This window comes from Sander vitreus, chromosome 14 (assembly GCF_031162955.1).
Source record: "Sander vitreus isolate 19-12246 chromosome 14, sanVit1, whole genome shotgun sequence".
Lineage (NCBI taxonomy): Eukaryota > Metazoa > Chordata > Actinopteri > Perciformes > Percidae > Sander > Sander vitreus.
Window position 1 is genome coordinate 12460227 of NC_135868.1, and position 22913 is coordinate 12483139.

Below are 22913 nucleotides of genomic sequence, written 5' to 3' on the forward strand. Positions count from 1 at the left end.
TTTGTTAAGATATGTACATGTACATTTTGCTATTCTAATTAGCCACAATGCTAATTGTTTAACTCTTTAAATTTAAAGCTGGTACGTCCTTATTAATTAGCCTCAAATACACTGCCAATTGACGGCAAAATGCTGGCTAATTTTGTCCAATAAATGATCAATGTCTTGGTACATATTATATTTCAATACCTCTCTGGGACGCCGAAAATAAGTGGAAACGTTTAACCGCACGCAATGACGTGTTTTAAGGCAAAGGAAAACGTTTAAAGCCAAGTAAAGCAATTTTGATATTAAATGTTTAAAAAACATCTTACAATTGATGGCGCAGACCATGTTCGTACTGCGTGACATCATATAGCAAGACATCGGTTCAGGTACCGGCAGCCAATCACAGCGGCGGTCGCTTGACGGACACGCGGTCATCAGCCAATAGAAAGCCTCCGTTGGTCAGGCGGGGGAAGGACGACTATTGACAGGTAAAGACGTTGGGGAAATACTGCCAACGTCCCCTCTACATGAGCATTAGATCAGATGAACTGGACATCTATCAGCTGTGAAAACTTTGAATAAGTGGACGTTCATCTTCCTTCTCCAGAGCGAATTTCTTCCAGGCTTTAGGTGGTCTGTGGGGCGTTTGTTTTGAGAGGCTAGATCCAGCGGAGGAAGCTACAATGTCTATTCACTTGTATGAATTGAGCAGTAAACTGTTCGGGGACACTGTCGGGAAAATGAGCGACAACCTGACATCCGTGGTGCTGGCAGCTTCTGTCATCACTCTTACTCTGGGATATATGTCTAAAGTGCTGCTCAAACAGTCCTCTGACAGTGATCTGGTAAGTTAGCCAAACATACTTTTTTTTTCTCCATAAATGGTGGTTGAAATCATTTGTCAGTTTGTAGTCATCATCCACTGTTATTATGTTCCTTTTTGCAGAAATACCCACCTTACATACCCTCCAGCATCCCCTTCCTGGGTCATGCCATTGCATTTGGGAAAAGCCCCATTGAATTTCTTGAAAATGCTTATGAAAAAGTAAGTATTAGACTACAACTGAAATGATTCATCTGCAACTGTTTTGGTAATAAATAAATTGTTCAAGAGCTTTTATCAAAAATGCTAAATAATTCACTGTTCCTGCTTTTCAAATGTAAATATTTGCATGTTTTCTTACTCTTTTAAAAACCAAACCAAATGATTCATCAACTAATATAGAAAAAACACAGGTAAATTGGAAATGAAAATAATTGTTAGTTATTAAATATATTTTTGTCTCTATGTTATTTTACCTCTCACACAGTTTTAGTTTTAGTTTTGGCTTGTGATGCCTAAAAACTATACAGTGTCTACTTGTGACACCAGTTGTATTTACATGGTTTATGATAAGCAAGTAAAATAAAATGTAATATGAATAAGTCTTAGAGGCCTAAAATGCTTAAAATATCCAGTAATTCACATTGTCTCCCGTGTCTCTGCTGCCCACCCACAGTACGGCCCTGTGTTCAGTTTCACCATGGTGGGGAGTACATTCACCTACCTGCTGGGCAGCGAAGCCGCTACGCTGATGTTCAACAGCAAGAATGAGGACCTGAATGCCGAGGACGTCTACTCCAGACTGACCACTCCAGTGTTTGGCAAAGGAGTAGCCTATGATGTGCCGAACCCTGTGAGTCAACCTTAACTGCAAAATCACGTTTATTAACAAATCAGGGAGAAAGAGTCAAACCAGTGAAAGTTAAATAAATGCTACAAAATGAATCACTGTACATTGCAGCTATACTACATGCTTTCTTTAATGTGTTTGCAGATCTTTTTGGAACAAAAGAAGATGTTAAAGACCGGACTGAACATCGCTCATTTTAAGCAACACGTGAAAATCATCGAGGCAGAGACCATTGAGTATTTTCAGAGATGGGGAGACAGCGGGGAGAGAAGTAAGATCCTTTACAAATAACTTGATTAAATCATGAATATTACAAAATTGACAAGTGACATAATTCACTTTTAATGAGACTCCTTCCAGCTTGTTTTTATCACTATAACCTTTACCAAAACTATAAAGTGTTGTGGCGTTTGTAAAGTTAGTCACTTAACAGTTGTGCAGCCTTTTATTGACTCCAAAACAGCACAACTTAAATGGATAACCCATAAAAAATGATCGAGTAATGATAAGAAATCACAATTTATTTGGTGCAAAATATCTGTAAAATGATAACTGATTGTCTATCTGTCTGATTGCTCTGGATTGTTGCCGTTTTTGGTTCTCACTGAATTTACTTTTTGTCTGTTAGACCTGTTTGAGGCTCTGTCTGAGCTGATCATCCTGACGGCCAGCAGCTGCCTACATGGGAAGGAGATCCGCAGCATGCTGAATGAGCGAGTGGCCCAGCTCTATGCCGACCTGGACGGAGGATTCAGCCACGCTGCCTGGCTCCTGCCCGGCTGGCTGCCCCTGCCCAGCTTCAGGTAGGACTGCTGGAGGAGCTCAGGACACACACATCTGTGGACAGAAAGACATTCCTGAGAAACTTGAGCGTTAGCATATTGCTAGACAAGAGAAGTCCAAAAACATTGGAACAGTAATTCAAAGATGAAAAACACATCCATACATAGAAAGAGATTTTTCAGATGTAAAGTACGTTTACCAGTCCCCCCTGATTGGACTCTGTACCTCATATGACAATGTAGGGCTGGGCGATATGGCGAAAATCAAATATCACGATATTTTTGACCAAACACCTCGATATCGATACCACAACGATATTGTAAGGTTGACAATTGGTGCTTTCACAAAATATCTTCCACATTTAGATTTTAGATAAATAACCATCATAATGTGGATATAAAGGCAAATAATAGAACAGCTAGAACAGTCTGGTAAGTTCAGAAAATGACACCACTTTACTGTAATGCAGCCTTTGAAACCAGGAAAAGACTAAACTTACCATGTAACGATATTACAATTCTTCAAAATCTAAGACGATATCTAGTCTCATATCACGATATCGATATAATATTGAAGTATTGCCCAGCTCTGTGACAATGTATAAACTGTCCTACTATAATATAACTGCATTTCTTTGTTAGGAAAAGGGACAGAGCTCACACAGAGATCAAGAACATCTTCTTCAAAGTGATTCAGAAGCGCAGACAATCTGGAGAGAAAGTGGACGACATCCTGCAGACCCTCATCGATGCCACGTACAAGTAAGAAAGCTTCGGTGTCCGAGGACAAAAATGTCAAATGTAAGCTCATGCTACTGGATCACATTTAAATGGATCATTAGATACATCCAGACATCTACTGTAATCGTATGTCTCCAAAGACTTTTTAAGATCAAAGATAACATTTTATTTATATTTTGACCACTGTGACTCTTTGGTAAGATACAGAATAGTAGGATTTTCTCAAATGTTAAGAGGATCTTGAGATCCTTAAATGAACTAAAAAAACCCTCTAAATCACAGGGTTCTCATTAGAAAACCGTACTAGTCCATATCCCTCACATTATGACCAGCAATTATACTTAATTTAATACTTAATTTAAATCTATAAGCAAGAGGTAACTGAGCTAAGGATCACTCTAACAGACTTTTTCTCAGACCGGGTAAACCACATTACAATGTGACAATGCAATTAGACGATGTAAGGAAGGACACCGTTTATGTTGTCAGAACTGGAAAAAGGCGTGTCCTAGTGTTAAGTGTCTGTCACTAATATTACCATCAGAGAAAATCACCAAAAAGTCTGAATAGGTGTCTATAGAAAGCTAATTTGATTATGGCCCTTTAAACACACACCAGTTCTAAAAAGGACTCCGTTTCCCCTTAGAGACGGACGAGCCCTGAACGATAACGAGATCGCGGGGATGCTGATTGGTCTCCTGCTGGCGGGTCAGCACACGTCCTCCACCACCAGCGCCTGGATGGGTTTCTTCCTGGCCAGAGACAGAGCTCTGCAGGAGTGTTGCTACGCCGAGCAGAGGGCTGCATGTGGAGAAGACCTGCCGCCCCTCGACTTTGATCAGGTAAGGCTGATTTTACAGTGTGATTATATTGGCCAAAATTATAATAACATACAAAATGATCAATATTTCCAAAATGGAATTTAAACATCCTACAGTAACTTAAAAAAAGCTTAAAGGTGCAGTAGGTAAGACTTATAAAACTAACCTTCTGTCATATTTTCTGAAACTGACCCTATGTTCCAGTAGAACTACATGAAGCAGGTCATTTAAAAAAAAAATCCGGCTCCTCCTCCAGCCTGTAGTGTGATTTGCAAAAATCCACAGCTCCCTGTTCAGATGCACCAATGAGGGCCAGGGGGGGTGTCTAACTGCGTGTCAATCACTGCTCATACACACACATTCATTCTCCCTTGTGGGGGGAGGCGTTTTGGGCTTTAGCAGAAAAGGGGGAGGGACTGAGAAGTTGTCGATGTTCAATTTTTTTGGCTAAGTCCTGGATCTTCACAATCCTACCTACAGCACCTTTAACATCCCTGTTTCAAACGTTTGGCTTTTCATTAACACTTTAACTTTACACAGTAATTAAACTAGGTACTGTAACAGTATAAAATGGTTTTGTGTGATTTACAATGAAATAATAAAGTCATAATTAAAACAGTTTTGCATCTGGTCTCCACCTCTGCGTTTTCCTATATGATTGTCTCTACTGAGTGACCTACACTAAAAGTTGCTCTACCTACTAGTTGTAGGAATTTATCGGCGATAAACATTTACTGTAAATGTGTAATGTAATCTAAATTAAGAGTTTACAGTAGGGCTGGGCGATATGGAGAAAATCAAATATCACAATATTTTTGACCAAACACCTCGATATCAATACCGCAAGGATATTGTAAGGTTGACAATTGGTGCTTTCACAAAATATCTTCCACATTAAGATTTTAGATAGTCTGTGGATATAATAACTAGGTGGTTAAAGGCAAATAATAGAACAGCTAGAACAGTCTGGTAAATTCAGAAAATGACACCACTTTACTGTAATGCAGCCTTTGAAACCAGGAAAAGACTAAACTTACCATGTAACGATATTACAATTCTTCAAAATCTAAGACGATATCTAGTCTCATATCACGATATCGATATAATAGTGAAATATTGCCCAGCTCTAGTTTACAGGCTACTGCAGTTACACTTATTAATATTAACACTGCAATCATGCATGCAGATCAGATTTTCCTAAAGGAAATGCACCAAAACTCACAGATTGACAGGCTTTATTCATTTTACCCAGTCCATGAGGAGGAAAGGGAGGAGGCAGGTTATAAAGATGTTACTCCTGAGATTTACATATGCTCCAATTGTTTTCTACTGTTGGTGTAAGTAACGGTTAATCTTGGCTGTTTTGAAGTGCTTAGAGGAAATAAAGAAAGTTAATCCTAATATTGTCCTGGTGTCATCCTCAGCTAAAAGATCTCAGCTTGTTGGAGCGCTGTTTGAAGGAGACCCTGCGTCTCCGCCCACCCATCATGACCATGATGAGGATGGCTCGCTCTCCGCAGGTAAGAACAGCTGGCTGGTCAACTACAGTTGTTCCACTTACCAAGTCCTGAATCACATGCAATCATATTCTAGAAGTTGCTCCTTTCTAGCCTTTTGGTATTGCTTTTAGTATTTGACCTCCGCAATAAAATTGTTTCCCCTTTTTATTTTCATGCTCCATTTCTCAGCACAGTTTTTTTTTTTTACTCCCTTATTCTCTCAGACTGCAGCAGGATACACCATCCCTGTGGGCCACCAGGTCTGCGTCTCCCCGACTGTCAACCAGCGTCTGCAGGACACCTGGGCCGAGAGGATGGAGTTCAACCCTGACCGCTACCTCAACGACAACCCCGCTGCAGGGGAGAAGTTTGCCTACGTGCCGTTTGGAGCCGGTAAGAAAAATCTGTGATTAAAACTTTCATGAAAGTAGTTTTATTCGTTAATAATTAACATGGTAATAACGTATCTGAATCATCAAAAAGTGTTAAAATGCATGTGCCTTCTCAACTTGTACTTCAGTTTGCTGTCTACTTATTATTTTAAATCTTAGCTGTAGATTTAAAACTGAGCACACTAAAAATTAAATTATGTACAGATGCTTTTTACACTCCAAAAAACTCAAAACTGTACCTCTGTTTTCCACTTCTTCAGGCCGTCATCGCTGCATCGGGGAGAACTTTGCCTACGTCCAGATCAAAACCATCTGGTCCACTTTACTGCGCATGTACGACTTTGAGCTGGTGGACGGATATTTCCCCACAATCAACTACACCACAATGATTCACACCCCTCACAACCCCGTCATCAGATACAAGAGGAGAAAACAGTGAGAGGCATTGGAGCAAAGACACAAAGTAACAGTCCAACATCCTGAGGGTTTGAAGTGAAGCTGTAATTTTCTGGGGACTTACATTTAGATGAACACACTTTGCTCTGCCTGAATGTGCAACCATTTAGTTTGTGTGCTTGTTTCAGCCCTTTTTCCCCCTGAATGTCAACAGTAATACATGCATTTTTTAATCTTGCGTTTCCAGAGATGATTACACTGACTGCATGACTCTGAGTTGAAAACAAATTCACAATGTGAATTCTTAAAAAAAAAAAAAAAAAAAAAATGGTCAATTCAATTTTATTTATAGTATCAAATCATAACAAGAGTTATCTCAGGACACTTTACAGATAGAGTAGGTCTAGACCACACTATAATTTACAAAGACCCAACAATTCCAATAATTCCAGTGACAGTGCCTTGACGGAGGAGAAACATCTGTTAAGTGAATGAAGCCTCGAGGTCTTTGCAAGTTTTATTTAGTGGATAACTGTAAAACCAAGCAGAGTCTTACTTTAGTCCATATTCCAGACTTGGCTGGTTGGAGGGTTTAGTGTGTTCTCAGCATGCGTCCAGTGAACTTCATCATCCCTGCTTCACGAGACATTTACACCGATGGCCAAAAAAAAGAAGCAATATTCTTAGTGAAATTGTATTCTTTTATTCCATTGAACACATTGAAACAGTACCAGCAAAACAGCACCCACTGTAATTAGCTGTGAGTTACTGTGAGTAAAACAAACTAAATAAGGTCAAGGCAGCAAATTGCTGCAATCCACATTGCCCCACATTTGAGGATATAAACTTTATTGCTGTCGCCTAAACTGTTTTTAGGCTAAAGTGTTTTTTATAGGTGACCTGAACTAATTAGGAGCTTTCGTTGAGTTACCAAGCACTGACTCTTTAGTGTGAACAGCAAGCTACAATGTCTCACTGCGCAAGCTGTGTTGTTCATACTGTACGACTTGAATCAAACTGTTAAATGTCTTCTCCTTACAGAAAATATTGTGCTTTTCATGACATATTTTGGTTTGTCTTTTTTGCAACTTTCTTTTGATTCAATAAAGAAACTTTCAAAAATCAGCTCCCACACACTGTCAACACTTCATGCCAAATGTCTTACTAACTATGTTTCGGCACAGCAACCCTCATCTTTTAGTCAGTGGATAAACAAGAAATGAAAAATACTCAACTCTTTCAAATAATGTAGTCCTCTTTATTTCAGTTTTTGATAAAATACCCAGAAATTTCAAAGCTCCTACACTTTACAAAAATACGTTCTCTACAAATGTCCTCTGTAGTCTGGCCTAAGCAAAACACAGTGTAGTGTAGAATATCCAGTAGCAGCCTCCTTAACAATAAACCCAAACATTCTGTACCTAACGCTCTGCCCATACAACACAAACATATAAATTAATAATCACAAAGTCTTAAATTAGCATTAGACAAATATACATGATTGTAGCTCATCCACAACAAAGAGGCAGATTCATTTACAAACATAGCTGTTTTTCAAGTGCTGGCGACAAAAAGCCTGAATACAACATGTCGTACACTAGTAAAAAAATGTGTTTTGGTCCACATGGAAAGATACAGTCCACACCAGAATGATAGCGCTCAGCACGCGAAAAGGCAACTGAGTTTTTTCAAGCCAAAGTAACTTGACAGCGTCTATCTTCTCAAGCCAAAGTGCAGTTGAGTATATGAAGAAGCACCTGCAGAGAAAAAAGTTAATTTTAAAATGACGTCAGACCACAACAAACTGGAAATATTGGGATGATAAAATTTCAATTTTATGCAAACCATTTCCAAATCGCAACTTCAGTCCCACGCACAGTAATTTAGGGACAGTCTACACATACTTTCACAATGTCAAACAATGTGTTTGTGTGCGTCTGTGTGAGATAATGTTTGTGTTAATTGTGTTAATGAGGGTCCGTAGAAACAACCCTTTGCTTTGGTATTCACAGCTTCCCTTGTGAAACTTCACTGACGCGCAGTGTTGTGACTCTTGTTGACTTTCTTGAGAATAATTAAGGATGGTGGTGAAACTCTTCCAGGAGCAAAAAAAAACCCAAACATGTTTCCCTCCTTTTTTTCATTTTAATTGCTAGTGGTGCTCCTGTTAGTAGAACTGTTACATATGCTGATTTCTTGTTCACTAACTGCAAAGCCTACCTGATGTCACACTCCCCAGCCTCCTCTGCAGCGCCTCCAGTCTGGAGATGTAGTCAGTGAGCGCTCGGTCGGGGTCGTAGCTCTGCAGGTGGGAACAGGTGAGAGCTCCATGGTCTCCAGCCATGTGAAGCCTATGCAACACAGACACCAACCTTTTACTAACAGAACTGACATAATATGTCACTATAAACCGGTCTGAATTCTGATTTGGATTAGGCATGGGCCAGTTACCGGTTTCAAGGTATACCGCGGTTTCAAAAAGTCACGGTTTCAAAACCACTACAATTTTCTGTCACACCGTTCCTGCAGTAATAGCTGTTTCTTATGAGTCTTCAAGGACAGAAAGTGCAGTTTAGAAATCCCTCTTCCTGCCAGTGTGCAGTGTTTTTAAAACTCAAATGCATTGTGTCGAATGGAAAAAAAAGTTGTTTTTTACCCAGACATTTCAAAACACACGCTATACTTATACTTAACCAGTGTTATTGGGATGTGCACCAAGTAGTCGGCACACTGTCAAAATTTCTTGCAGAATACATTTTAAAGCTGTACCGTGAAACCGTGATATTTTTGCTAAAGGTTATCTTGCCGTCAGAATCTCATACCGGCCCATGCCATATTTGGATTAGCCTAAAAACAAAAACATTAGATACATGTTAACTTTGTGTTTTCTTTTATTTTTATGTCATTAAATGTTGTTGGTCAGATAAAGTTTGTGTGGATATCTTGTGATGATCACTATTTTTGGCGTTTTATAAACTAGTCTAGATGGACTACTGGAAATTATTGTTAGATGAATTTATAATAACAGTAATTGTTAGTTGCAGCCCCATCGGATGTTGCACCTGTGGTGTGTGGAGGAGACAGCCGATCTGGGGGATTCACGTCCACTTCGGCCCCTGCCGCTGGAGACTCCTCCACTTCCTCTTTCTCTGTACATCTCCACGCTGCCCGGGTGAAGATACGGTGAGTCTCTCACCTCCGTACCTGAGAGAGAGGAATAGAAATGTATTGAGCATCGCTTCTAAATCACTCTCTCCAACATGTAGAAACCAAAGAACATCATATGTTTTGGGTACCTAATATCTGTCCTGCGCCGTTCTTGTTGACGCTGCAGGAGGATGTGGAGCTTAACCCCGTCGCCTTGTGCCATCGCTTCACTAGGAAACGCATTCTGAACAGAAAATGTGTAGGTTTTTACTTTAAAAAAAATCAAAGTTGTAATCTCTTCGACTGCATATACATCTGTTGTTAACATGAGGACGTTTTGGATAGCACTGGCCAAAACAAACACTCTAACACAGAGCTCTGGCTGCCTACCTGGAGAGGGCGATAGAGACTCGGACAGCAGAGCGGAAGCGCATCAGTCCCTGGCGACGCTGGTTGAGGGACTCCAGGCTGGGGAGCGATGGCCGGCCGCCCATCCTGGAAAGGAGCGACAGCGTGGCTTCCTCACACTCCTGGAAGCCGCCCAACAGTAACAGCAGATACTTCTTCTGGTAGATCAGTGCTTTGCGGAAGCTTTCTGATCTCAAGTACTTTCCATACATCCTCTGGAGGAAAAGGAAAGGAGTAAAATGATATGATTGCACAGAGCATTCTGGCTTGGAGAAGCAACTAACTACAAACTCCTTAATTGCAGGGACGTATTAGCTGTTTCTAGCGGACCTTCAGTGCAGCATTGTCAGCCTCAGGTCCAGTCATCTCTCGCAACGCGTCGGTCCTGATCTCCCCACGAAGTCGGGCTACTTGGGCCTGGGCCAGAAGTAAAGCCTTCTCCAGGCGGACCTTCTCTCTCGTCCAAGCCTCCCTCTCCTGGGAAAGTATCATAACCCCCGAGTCCACCTTCGACACTCCTTTCCTGCTGCTGAACTGCAGGACGAAATCAAATAATGGAATTTAGTCTAGAGTCTTCTGCATGGAATGACAAGAGATGAAAAGCTGAAAACAGCTTTCCACATGAGGCCCCTCTAGCATCTTATTTTATGTTACAGTTCTTTCACATCTCTGGTACACCAGAAGATTGATGTCAGTTTTAGCAAAGTGTTGAAATATTTATAATAATATCAGTTCAGTCATCTCTATCAGTAGTATTGTACTGTCATGTACTCACACTGTCGCCTGATCCCAGTCCAGCCTGCCGGTAGCGTCGGAGCTCTTCTTCCAAGCGGAGCGTGTGGTTCCTCAGATCATTCTTCTCTTCGGTCAGCCGGCTGACGAAACCCGTCAGCTCGGCGTTCTGCCTCAGCAGCCGCTCCGTCAGGGAGTTGGAGGAGCTGGAGGAGCCTCCTGCCAGCAGGGAAACACTCTGCGGGAAACACACAAGCAGTCACAACCATATGTGGTTATGTCAGGAGCTTAACAGATAGCAGACGCTTGGAAAAAATAAACAAACTGTTGATTTGAGCTCATGAGCATGTGAGAATTCTACTTTCGCCCCAAAATTTGTGCACGAGTAGGTGAAGTAACAGTTCCTCGATTTAAGTTTTGGCAAGAATTTGGTCTTCCCTATTTTCTTCCATTAAAAAACCTAACTCTACAAAATCCACAAATGTTCAAAGTAGAAGTGAAACCATCACAAAAGACGAAACTGTTTCTGACCTCGGGGACGGAGGGTAGACCTGGGGATTGCTGCAGCATAGTGATGACCTCGTCAACACTGGACTGCACCCAGGATAACTCTTCACTGTCGACCTCTGCAGTCAGCCTGCACACATGTGTACAAATGACCAGTTCATTTCCATAAGGCTATATTAGAAAAGTCCTGCATATCATGATACATGTATGGATTCATTGTTAATATAAAAACACTGATTATAGCTGCTTTAATTACCTGCCAGTAGTCTTGTTCGCCATGCCGCGGATCTTGGAGGAAATGAGGTGGAGTGTGCCCACGATCTTGTCGACTGTGCGCCAAGGACCATGGTGTGGTCCGCTGGTGTGACCTGTTGGAGACGCCTCCAGGTTAGGGGACGCAGCGGAGCTCGCTGTCTGACCATTTGCACTCTTCTGCTGGAACACCCAGTCTTTGGTGCGGTCGGTTGACTTGCTGTGCCAGACAGCCTGCTGTGGAAAAAATAACACAGATTTAAACTAACAAAAGACTGTCTGAACGAAAGCACTATTAAAATTTAATTCTAAAAAGTCAGGATTTGTTAAGAGTGTGTGACTAGTTGATACTCACACTGTGGCCATCAGCCTGCAGAGGTCCGCTCCCCTCCCTCCCTACTCTCTGCTCTCCTAACTGATTCAACCTCTCCTCCAACCTCTCCTTCTCCTCTTCTACACTCTTCTTCTTCTCCATCTCTCTCTGCAGCTGCTCCTGGGCCTCAGACATTCGTGCTTCCAGCCTCTCCAGCTGGGCCCGGGCTTCCAGCAGCGCCTCCTGGTCCCGTCTCGACCTCTGACTCCCCAAAGTCAGCTCCTCCTCTTTTCGTACCACCTCGAGCTTCTGGGCCTCCACCTGACTGAGGAGACGCACCACCTGGAGAAGGACAATGAGGACAAATTCAGACTTAAGATAAAAAAAATAATTTTACAAATATTTTAATCCAAGACATGTTGACAATGATGCAATGCCCATCTTGTGTCCAGTTGGAGCGAACTCGGTAGAAAACAACCCACCTGTGTATGTTTGTCATCCAGCTCCCTCTGCAGTCTTTCCAGCAGACTCTCTCCCTCGTTGAGCCCCGTCCTACCCTCCTCGACCCGCTGCTCACTAGATGGACCGCCGTCAGAGGACACACCCGTCCGCAGCTGTCGCTCCCTCTCCAGCGCAGTGCTCATCTCCAGGGCCTTAGCTCGCTCTGTCTCCAGCTGGACCTGGAGTTCCTGGAGGCGACTGTGGAGACTGAGATGCTCCTGCTCGGCCTGCTGGGAGAGCTGAGAGGACGCCTGGCGCTCCTGTTCCAGGGTCAGGGTCAGCTGGGTCACGCGGCTCTTCTGCTCCTCCAGACTGAGGTGCAGGTCCTTAGAGGAAAATGGAAATGCACTTGTTTTTAGAATGACTTATAGACTATAACAAATCTTCAACAGGGGGTCTGGGACCTCTAGGGGTCCTCAGAGTTGCTGTACAGGGGCCACCCAATTATTGTTCGATGGTTTAATTTTTTTTTTTTTTTTTATTTTGTCTGAAAATATACATTAACCTGAATCCAACATATTATTAGTAAAGAAAGTAAATTTTTTTTTTAATGTACACAACATTGATGACAGGCTTACTAGCCATAAGGTAGCCATCCACAGATACAGTTAAGCTTAAGGATTTACTGTGCCACATTTTAGCATTAAAACATGATGTATAAATACATGAATATGTCAACAATTATTATTTTAAAAGCTTAGTATTGTATGCACTATAAAAAAGCTATGTGTAAAGTCTTTAGGCCACCCTACACGTTACTGTAGGTCCAGTTTAATATGCAATTCAATTGTATACAATATACTGTATATGGTAAGGGTAAGGGGTCCCTGCTCCGTCTCTTTTTTCGCTAAGGGGTCCTTGGCCTAAAAAACTTTGAAGACCCCTGCACTATAACAGGCAGCCTTGACTGTGACAACTTTTGATGCGTTTCCAATGCAAATACCTCAGTAATTACTGCATTGAATGTCTGCTGAATAAAACTGACTCATCTATTTATTTCTTTATTTAATGGGGGCAAAAGTAATACATAGGATGAAGCCCCCTCCCTGGTTAGGTGTTTAAATTTAGGTTAAAGAACTCCAACACAGACAAAGGCACCTGTCTAAAGGCTCTTACCTCCAGTTCTTCTCGCTTACTCTCCTCGTTTTTCACAGTGCGACACCTCTCCTTCTCCATGTCCCACTGAAGATCTCTGCTTCTCTTCCTCTCCTCTGTCAGATGATCATTAAGTGCGTCCACCTCAACAGCCTTCTGCGATACCTCTGCCCTGTTGACAGAAATAATCATTCAATTGAACCTTCAAATTAAACGGTTGTAAATGGAGGCAGTAAAAGCATTGGTTCTCAAAGGGGTCCAAAATAGATATCTGAAGGTTCACCAGATGATTAAAGAGTGAAGATATACTACTGTGTCCCAACAGATATCAATGCAGGGGGCAATCTGCGGGCCACGCCTGGGAACTTTGTTGCATGCATTTCTCCTCTCGCTCCTCATATTTCCTATCTATAGCTCTACTGCAAGCACCAGGCGTGGTGGAAGCACGTCCGTGAACAAACATTGTGTCTAACCTGAGTGTGTCCAGCTCTTTGAGGTGTTTGTGCTGAGACTTGAGCGTTGTCTCCAGCTCCAGTTTAGTCTGGGACAGTTCACCCTTCAGCTCCTCCACCAGCAGCCTGTCAGCCTCCGCTGCTCCATCAGCTTCCCCTCCTTCCCGTTGTGCTTTCACGCTACGTCCACCACCTACTGACACAGCAGGCTGGGCACCTGAAGGGCAACGATCAGAAAACATCAATATCAGGATCAGGAGGTTTTCCCACTCAAAGCAGGCAAAATAATGGACACATTACACTAGTAGGCAAAAAAGAGCATCACAAGCAGAGTAAGTTTCAATAGACCATAAGCTTTTATAGTGGTTTACCTTGATGAAATTGCTCTAGTTGACCACGGAGCTGACGCAACTCAGAGATGAGACTGGTCCTGTCCGCAGTGTGGAGCAAACCCATCGCCTCTCTGTGCTGGGCGTCCTGAATCAGGATCACAAATACAACATTTGGTTACTGACCAGCACAAATGATAATCAAAAGGAGAGGAAAGACAAGAGAAGGTTGTTTCCGTTTAATAATGTGCAGATAGTTGTTTGCCTTCTGTTGGGTAAAACCCAGACATTAAAATAATGTTTTTTTTTTTTTTTTTTAAAAGATTATTTTTTGGGCATTTTTGGCCTTTATTTTGACAGGACCGCTGAATACATGAAAGGGGAGAGAGAGAGGGGGAATGACATGCAGCAAAGGGCCGCAGGTCGGAGTCGAACCCGGGCCCGCTGCGTCAAGGAGTAAAAACCTCTATATATGGGCGCCTGCTCTACCAACTGAGCTATCAGGGGGCCAAGCATTAAAATAATGTTGAATCAATCATTGAGTAGTGTTCAAAATCAATGACAGGACTGAAAAACATCAAAAAATATAGTTCACATAGGTCATACATTTCAACTACTTGATGAGTGGTGCAAACCCCTGTGTTCAGTGAAAACAATTAACTGCCTTCTATATATATATATATATATATATATATATATATATATATATATATATATATATATATATATATATATATATATATATATATATATATATATATATATACACACATACACATACATATACATATATACACACACACACATACATATACATACTGTATATGTATATATATTCTTATAAAAGTTTGTTACTATTCTGCTTGTTTGACATTTCATGTTTTTATTGTAAAGCATCTTGCAACTTTTGTTTTAAAAAGTGCTATATAAATAAATCTTTACTTGCTTTTAGGGTTAACAGAAGAGGAAACTGACTGGTTTGATGCAATATATAGAGGAAGAGCATATTTTCAGACCTTTTATAAAATACTGCAGTCAACTGTCTTTTTCCTTCAACTACTTTGCATGTAATTGTCTTTTCCCTTAATTTACGTGTACAACAGTGAACACCATGGAGTAATTTTAGTTTGGAGTGAATTCAGTGCCAGACTACAGTTTCAATTTCTGACCTGTTCAGCCAGTCTGTGCTCCAGCTGATTGAGGTGGATGATGGCATCGCTGGTGTCCAGCAGGTCCAACTGGCTGTAGAGGGCGCTCTTCAGCACACTGCGCTCCCTCATAAACACCTGCCGCACTGCATCCAGCAGCTCACTGCGCCAGTCCACACCGCCTGACGTCTGCAGCAAGTCAGAGACACACAGATAAAGACACATACAGTGCAAGACGAAAAATGACAACTTGACATTTAAATCCTGCTGCTTTGAACTGTGATGTTTCTGACTGGTTGAGCTCTGAAAAAGAGTAAGCAGTGTTTTTAAAGACTCATGGGGGGTTTCTTCTACCTGTGTTTCTCTGTGTATCTGTATCTGGGTGATGAGGCCTTTGAGAGACTCCACAGTCGCCAGTAAAGCATCTCTTTCCTTCACCCAGCCTGGGACGTTGAACTGGCTGCCCGGCTCGCCTTCAGTGAGAGGGAGCTCTGAGAGAGAGAGAACCTGCATGCCCTCCTGGTGTACCTCACGGAGCAACGTCTAAATGGACAAGAAACACACAGAAATGTTTTGGGGTTTACCATCAGTCTTTCCTAATTCAGCAAAAAGGAAAAGAAAAAGCCCTTCAGAGATGTATTGGAAGTAATGCTCATACATGCAGTAAGCAAACACAAAAACAACACATGAAATACATAATTTCTCTTAAAGTGACTATATGCAACTCTTTAATGTTTCTGAAGCTCTGTCATTTTTCATACAATGACCTTAAATGACCTGTAACTGCAAATGAGACTAACAGTGAAAAGAACGCCATTTTTTTATATAGTTTTTAGTAAGGCCTCTGCCCAGGTTCGATTTTTCCCGCGCAGTCACAGAATGATTGCAGATTGCAGATGCGGCAGGTAGACGGTGCTACAGTAACACATTCTCAAGGGTCACAGATTTCTTTGTAACACTGGAAAGCCTGTGTTAGTATCCATCCTTTTTGAGCCAGGTAAAAGGAAGCAGGAGATTTCTTTAAACAGGCCTAATTGTATTTTAATGTTATTTTACAACTTATCTGCTGTAGTTATGGCTGCAACTGGGGCAGGGCCATCACAGAAAAGAAGGAAATTAATCAAAGAACTAAAAGCTAAAATAGAAAGGGAAAGTGAAAGACAAAAGGTGATAATGCGAGTCACACTCGATCGGGCTAGCAACAGATACAGAGACAATTATGGGAGTGTAAATGACAAACAAACAATATGGTCTCCCTGCACCTCACACAGCTAGAACAACTAATAATGTACATATACTGTGTCTTAATACAGCCATTAAGACCAGGAAAATACTGTATTTTTGTGTATTGCAAGTGATACACTGACTTTCATCACTATTTTTCAGTATAATGGGGTGGTGATGGCGCAGTGGATATGACACATGCCTTTGGTATGGGAGACCTGGGTTCAATTCCCACTGCAATATATCAACCAATGTGTACACTTAACCCCTAGTTGCTCCAGAGGTGTGCGACCTCTGACATATAGCAAATGCAAGTCGCTTTGGGTAAAAGGCGTCAGCTAAATGACATGTAATGTAATAATCAAACATTGTTTATAATAAGTGAAGGTAGTAGTACCTTGATCCGGTCAGGCAATGGATCATCAGTCTCTCTCCTGGCGCCCTCTGGAGTCGTTCGAAACTCCTGCTGCAAGCTCGGGAAGTCAAATCCAGTCCGCTGGCTGTAGTCTGAGCTGCTGTCTGCAAGAGGACAAACATTTTCTTGAAACAAAAACAGGTGAACAACAACATTCATATATACTGTACTTAAAAAGGATAGGTTCAGGTTTTTTTCCCCCAAGTCAGTCTTAATAGAATACTGACATGGCCGTAAGTACACGGAAATAAGTCTTGGTCGCTGTAACAATTACATGAACTTCCTCTGCTTTCAAACATCATGGCAATGCTGCAGCATCACAGCATAACATGATTACCAATGCTAATGGGAATGTGTGAAATGAACACTAGCTGGCATGACAAACTATTTAAAGCGTTGTAAGGAAACACAGTGAGGCAGACATAAGAACAGCTGAGCAGACGACCCTCTCAGGACTGAGTTGTTTAGAAGGTTATTTCTGTAAATTGTTTATTCAAGCAATACCTGAAAACACATGAAGAATGCTGGAGAAAAAAACATTTAATCATTGTCAGTTTTTCTTTTGTTCTAGTCAGTGGAAATTTAAGGTGTGTATTCATACTGATAAAAAAACTAATTTAAACATTTGAAGCAATAAAGTAAACCCTTAGGTGTGATTGTGCTGTATCGATGTGTCGCTTCTTACCACTTGTGTAGCCATCTTTGAACTGTGATGCAGGACGGTCTTGTCTTAAGGAAGGCGCCTAGAAAACATTAAACATGTTTCAGATCCTTCTTTTACTGTATTAATCAAAATGATTACAAGTGCAAGAAAACAATTGCATGTGTCCTTAGTATGTAACACCTTCAAAACATTGAACTACTGTACATTTCATGAACATGCAGATAGAGCTGAAACAATTATTGGCAACAATTTTGATAATTGCTTAATGTATAAGTAATTAGTAATAAGTAATTTATCAAGTCAAATATGTACTGGTTTCAGCTTCTCAAATGTGAGGATTTGCTAATTTTTATACATCATTGTACATTGAATATCTTTGGATCTAGGGGCTGTTGGTCGGACAAAATAAGCACAAAGGAAAAGTAGAAGCAGTTGACAGCTGGATTTCTTTTTTAAATAAATTAAAAACAGACCAAAAAACCTTGGAAAATCAAGAAAATAAGAATTAAATCTTTGTTTGAAGTATTTTTGTCAAGTTTAAATGGCCATAGCTTTCCAAAGTTACAGTTTGCTTGACATGACACATTTTTGTATAATTTTAGTTAGTATAAAATGATAAAGTTTTTTTTTTTATTAAAAGAGTATACGATTAGACGATTGTGCATAGTATATAATTAGTATGTACAGAATTAATATGTAGACTGAACAGGACACAGCCATTGTTTCCTGCCCTCACCTCTGTGGAGCGCAGCTTGTCGATGACCGCCTTGAGGGCCTTACACTCATCCTCCAGGACCTGTGTGTCCCTACGAAGGCTCTCGCTCTCTGAAATATGCCGAGCCTCCATGTCCAGTATTTCTGCCGCATGGAGCTCCTGCATCTGTCCAATCTTCTCTTGGAACTCTCCGATCACCTCCTCCATCTCGTCTTTGGTTGCAGACTCACTTTCCGGGCCGAGGTCGGACATTTGGAAAGGTTCGGTCTGGGTGAACGAGTGTGTTACCGCCGCGTGTTGCTTCTCAGAGCTGCTGTTTAGCCGAGCACCGTGAGATTTGTTGGAGGACTGACTGGAAGTGGCAGAGTTTTTCCTGGAGAGAGATGGTTTATCTTTGGCACTGCTTCCTTTACCAGCCTGCTGTTTGCTGCCTTTCCTTTTAGGTTGGGTGGTGGAGGAGGAAGAAGCAGTAGTGGAGAAAGGCTGAGGAGAGGGAGACGGAGAAGGAGATGGAGGACCAGAATCCGCTGTCTTCATCAAGGCTGTTCGTACCTCCTGGAGCTCCTCTTTAAGCTCAGAAATGGAGAGCTCACGAATGTGAAGTTCCTTCTGTAGTTTCTCATTGTGCTGCCTGTAACTGGTGAGCTCTTCTTTGGTGGTATCCATATTGTTTCTCATCCCCTGGAACTCCTCTTTGAGTTTTGAAATGGAAACTTCACGGACTTGGAGGTCCTCCTGAAGTTTCTCATTATGCTGCCTGTAGCAGTTGAGCTCTTCTTTGGTGGAAGCCGCATCGTTTCTGAACTCCTGGAGCTCCTGGAGAAGCTCTGCCATGTTGGCTCTGTCTTCTTCAGCTTGTACCTTGAGGACGAATGGGCAGGTGGTCAAATACTGCACATACAGCAAAGTATCATGAAGGAACATAAAAAACAACAATCTTATCAGTTTTAGAGAAATATAAATATACTGATACTATATATATATATATATATATATATATATATATATATATATATATATATATATATATATATATATATATATATACACACACACACACACACAGATAATACAATTATATACACACACAAGATACAATAATACAATACAAACTATTTCCAACTTACTTTAAAAAGTTCTCCTTTAAGGTGAGCGATGGTCATTTCCCGCTCCTTTAAAAACACAATTGCATGTAATTAAAATGTGTATAAATAAAAACGTACATTTGACTTCAGCAAAGATTAACCAAGAGTTGACACACCTAAATAATAATTTGACGTTTTGGGAAACGCGGTTATTCGCTTTTTGGCGGAGAATTAGACAAGGAGATTGAGAACACTCTCATACTCCTCATGTCTGTTAAATATAAAGCTACCTCAAGCAGCCAGTTAGCGTAGCTTAGCATGAAGACTGGAAACAGGAGGTACAGCTAACTTGGCCCAGTCAGAAGGTAACAAAGTATAAAAATGTCAAGTTGTGGTTTGGATATGACGTGTTAATTGATGAGCTTTAGAGGTGCTGGTAGGTGGATTTTGTTAACTTTGGACAGAGCCAGGCTAGCTGTGTCCCTGTTTCATTTATGCTAAGCTAAGCTAATGGCTGCTGGCTCCATTTACATATTTACAGTACAGATAAGAGAGTAGTATTGATCTTCTCATCTGACTCTCTACAGGAACGCAACTATCAAATATGCATATTTCCCAAAATGTCAAACTGTTCCTTTAAATATCAGTTTCATGAGCTCAAATCCACAGCAAAAGTTCCAAATTCAAATTTAGTGTAAAACGATAACTTTGAATACTGTGAATTACAAAAAACATGTGCACCCAAGACAGGATATGACTGTAAAGATTTTAAATGTTTGGCACCTGCAGCTGCTCCTGGAGCTTCTCCAAGCTCTCCTTGCAGCTGTTCAACTCCTCTTTGGCCGCAGCTGCCTCATTTTGAGCCTTATTCAACTCCTGTTGAAGCTCAGACACCTTAGTCTCCTCACGGCTTCCAGATGAAACCTAAAGTGACAATGTTTTAACATAAGGCAAGAAAATTCATAGTTGATAAAAAAAAAGTAAACTGTAGTATCAAATCTTTGTTCCTACCTTTTGAAGTTGGTCCTGTAGTCTCTCTATTGTAACTATTTTGTCCTAGAAAGAAAAGCACATCAGTCTCACCAAACATTAGAAACCCTCTCACAGGAAGAATGAACACTAAGAGGCAGTCACATACTTGGAGCTCCTCCTGGAGTCTGCTGCAGCTCTCCTTGTAGCTGCTGAGCTGCTCTTTGGTGGCCGAGGCCTCGTCTCTGACCTCCTGCAACTCCTGGAGAAGCTTGGACACAGCAGCCGGCCTCTCAGCAGCAGAGGACCCCTGACAAAAAGGTCAGAAGGAATCAAACTTATCAGAGCTGTGTGGGGCAAAGGACAGCATTAAGCACCCTGATACTTGATTTACAATGACTTAATTGGGTTGTTCACTGGTTAACCATTAATAATGGTACAGAGAAAATAACAGTCCCCAATATAGATTCAACTAAGTACAGAGATTTCTTCTAAAGCTCACTAATTTACATGTGGTATCTTGTATGTTTAATCTGGGGTTCGGTGATGGACTATTTTTTGGCCAGGCTCAAAATGTTGAACTATTTCTTTATGACGTATTGGCCAAACTCTTACCCCCACAGCCGGTGATGTCCTCTGGTGTGTCCTGGCCTTCATCTGACTGAGCAGATCCATGAGCACGGCCAGCCTCCTCTCGTACTCCAGCACCTCCTCCTCAGAGCTGGAGAGCAGCTGCTTCTGGAGCTCCTGGTCTTTCTGCATCCCACTGAGTCCCACCTCCAGCTCCCGGAGCCTCTGGGTCAGATGGACCACCTTCCCTGTTGGAACTTGTCTCGCTTGGCCGATTCCACTGAAATCCATTTGGGGAAAACCAAAGTCACCAAAGTCATAGACATGTGCCTCCACGTGTGGCTCAGCATGTCCCTGCTGCTCCTGGTCTTCTTTGGATCCTTGTGATTGCTGTTGCTGGAAGGCCTCCAGTGTGGCCTGGCTGACAAGTGCTGCAGCCAGTTTCTCCCTCAGATTGTCCTCTAGATTAGAGACCCTTTGTTGGAGACCATCTGAAGAGGTTTGTGTTTGCTCCACAAGGAGGCGACAGCGGCTTAATTCACAGTCCTTTTCATCGACCACGTCCTCGAGCTCCTGGATGCGGAGGTCCAACTCTTCCACTCTGGATGTTGCACTCTGTTCTAAAGCTTGTACTTGGGCCTGCATGACTACAAAGCCTGCAGTTTTCTCTCTGAGAGCTTCTTCAAGTTCGCCCTCTGAGCTCTCCAGTTTTTCTGTATCAGCTAAAGCTTCTGCGCTCTCTTTCAAGCGCTGGTATGTCTCAAACAGCTTACTGTGCTCGGCTTTGAGTGTATTGACCTCTTTGGTGGCTAGGTCCATTCTCTGCTTCATTTCATCGTATTCCTCTTTACTTGGCCTCCACACAGCGCTCTCTAGCTCAGCCTTGGTGTCCTCGTCTTCCTCTGTAGCCTGCTTCTGCTCGATATTGGCCAGCTCTTGCTGAAGTCTGTCTATGACTGCATTTAGTTGGTCAAGCTCCTCCTCATTATTCCTCTTTAAGGTTTCTTGTTCGCTCTGCAGGCACTCTACCTGGGACTCCAGGTCTTTAATCAGCTCATCCCTCCCATCAATCTCCTAAAGAAAAATATACAGACATTATTAAACCATAAAAATTTGAGGAGTCCATAGTTATCCCGCTATTCAGATAAACCTCTGAGTCCCTGTTGTGCTTAGAAATTCTTTGGGCCAAAGTTAATTCAATGGCATTTGTATTTAAATTTCTGAAATTGATCAGGTTGTAAAAACTCGCCAGAGACCCAGAGGTTTAGAAAGCCACCTCACATGAGCAAATGATCACCTCACAACAGACGATGGGGCTGTGGAACTACTTACCGAAATAAAATAAGCAAAAACAACCCAACAAATAAATAAATAAATAAATGGTGAAAACAAAAATAAAAGTGTACACGAATGCAGAAAACACACACACCGACTAACACGGAGATATGCGTATTCGAAATAGACTTTTATTCTATTTCGTATATGCATATATTGCGTTACCTTGTTATCAGAGGCTGTTTCCATGTGTTGGAGCTTAGTGATCTGTTCATTAAGAAGTGCTATTTCCCTGTCCTTCTCCTCCATCACCTTCAAAAGTCAGAGATTATAATGTGATGGCTATTAATAAACCACCAATAAATCCACTAAGAGGCAGCCTCATGGTGGACTACTGAAAGTACACGGATTGAGTCAAACAAAAAATGTGCCGGCAGTGGCAGAGTCTTGCAAAATGTGCAAACTAAAATTAGCAACATAGAGCAAATATCTCTTTATTAAATAAAACATCCCAAAAAAATGTTTTTGCAGTTTGAGAACAGAAATATAAATAGTATATATACATAATTGTGGTATATGCATTACATCAAAAAGTCCTGTTTACAACTGATGGCCCAGTTTATGGTTGTGTGAATACGCCAGAACTTGTGTGTCACACATATCACATCAGCCAACAGTTTTAAATTCACCAGCAACCAGTGGTTTATCTTTTGCTCTTCAGTACAACAGTTTGTGAGTAGAAAAAACAGATTAAGTCCATAATAACTGAGAATATAAGTGTAATCATCTTTTAACCCAATATGTGGCCAGTGTCTGTCTG

General features: G+C 41.5%; 2 protein-coding genes across 2 annotated transcripts in view; one reads left to right on the plus strand and one right to left on the minus strand.

Moving 5' to 3' along the window:
- The first annotated feature begins 455 nt into the window (after nucleotides 1-455).
- On the plus strand, nucleotides 456-7417 carry cyp51 (cytochrome P450, family 51). Its single transcript, XM_078267129.1, has 10 exons — nucleotides 456-833; nucleotides 935-1033; nucleotides 1488-1664; nucleotides 1806-1932; nucleotides 2290-2464; nucleotides 3086-3205; nucleotides 3831-4026; nucleotides 5430-5525; nucleotides 5729-5897; nucleotides 6157-7417. Exons 1-10 carry the CDS (start codon nucleotides 672-674, stop codon nucleotides 6333-6335), a joined length of 1500 nt encoding a protein of 499 aa, XP_078123255.1. The 5' UTR covers nucleotides 456-671; the 3' UTR covers nucleotides 6336-7417.
- A 119-nt stretch (nucleotides 7418-7536) lies between these two features.
- The window catches only part of akap9 (A kinase (PRKA) anchor protein 9), a 70768-nt gene continuing 55391 nt past the window's right edge, over nucleotides 7537-22913 (minus strand). The window contains exons 31-55 of the mRNA XM_078267130.1: nucleotides 22319-22405; nucleotides 20864-21892; nucleotides 20418-20558; nucleotides 20291-20335; nucleotides 20063-20203; nucleotides 19322-19366; nucleotides 18216-19055; nucleotides 17501-17558; nucleotides 16798-16919; nucleotides 15531-15719; nucleotides 15198-15365; nucleotides 14071-14176; nucleotides 13721-13916; nucleotides 13269-13419; nucleotides 12134-12478; nucleotides 11694-11993; nucleotides 11343-11575; nucleotides 11111-11216; nucleotides 10623-10817; nucleotides 10178-10381; nucleotides 9830-10062; nucleotides 9589-9683; nucleotides 9355-9496; nucleotides 8513-8643; nucleotides 7537-8049 (exon numbers count right to left, since the gene is read on the minus strand). Of these exons, the coding sequence (XP_078123256.1) occupies nucleotides 8006-8049; nucleotides 8513-8643; nucleotides 9355-9496; nucleotides 9589-9683; nucleotides 9830-10062; nucleotides 10178-10381; nucleotides 10623-10817; nucleotides 11111-11216; nucleotides 11343-11575; nucleotides 11694-11993; nucleotides 12134-12478; nucleotides 13269-13419; nucleotides 13721-13916; nucleotides 14071-14176; nucleotides 15198-15365; nucleotides 15531-15719; nucleotides 16798-16919; nucleotides 17501-17558; nucleotides 18216-19055; nucleotides 19322-19366; nucleotides 20063-20203; nucleotides 20291-20335; nucleotides 20418-20558; nucleotides 20864-21892; nucleotides 22319-22405 (5346 nt within the window). The 3' untranslated portion in view covers nucleotides 7537-8005. The remainder of the gene's footprint in view (nucleotides 8050-8512; nucleotides 8644-9354; nucleotides 9497-9588; nucleotides 9684-9829; nucleotides 10063-10177; nucleotides 10382-10622; nucleotides 10818-11110; nucleotides 11217-11342; nucleotides 11576-11693; nucleotides 11994-12133; nucleotides 12479-13268; nucleotides 13420-13720; nucleotides 13917-14070; nucleotides 14177-15197; nucleotides 15366-15530; nucleotides 15720-16797; nucleotides 16920-17500; nucleotides 17559-18215; nucleotides 19056-19321; nucleotides 19367-20062; nucleotides 20204-20290; nucleotides 20336-20417; nucleotides 20559-20863; nucleotides 21893-22318; nucleotides 22406-22913) is intronic.

Excerpts from the sequence above, each read along its gene's own strand:
- cyp51 (XM_078267129.1), top strand. The coding sequence starts at position 672 with ATGTCTATTCACTTGTATGAATTGAGCAGTAAACTGTTCGGGGACACT. Across the intron at positions 1,034-1,487 it reads TTGAAAATGCTTATGAAAAA|TACGGCCCTGTGTTCAGTTT; the intron begins GTAAGTATTAGA and ends GCCCACCCACAG. Across the intron at positions 4,027-5,429 it reads CGCCCCTCGACTTTGATCAG|CTAAAAGATCTCAGCTTGTT; the intron begins GTAAGGCTGATT and ends TGTCATCCTCAG.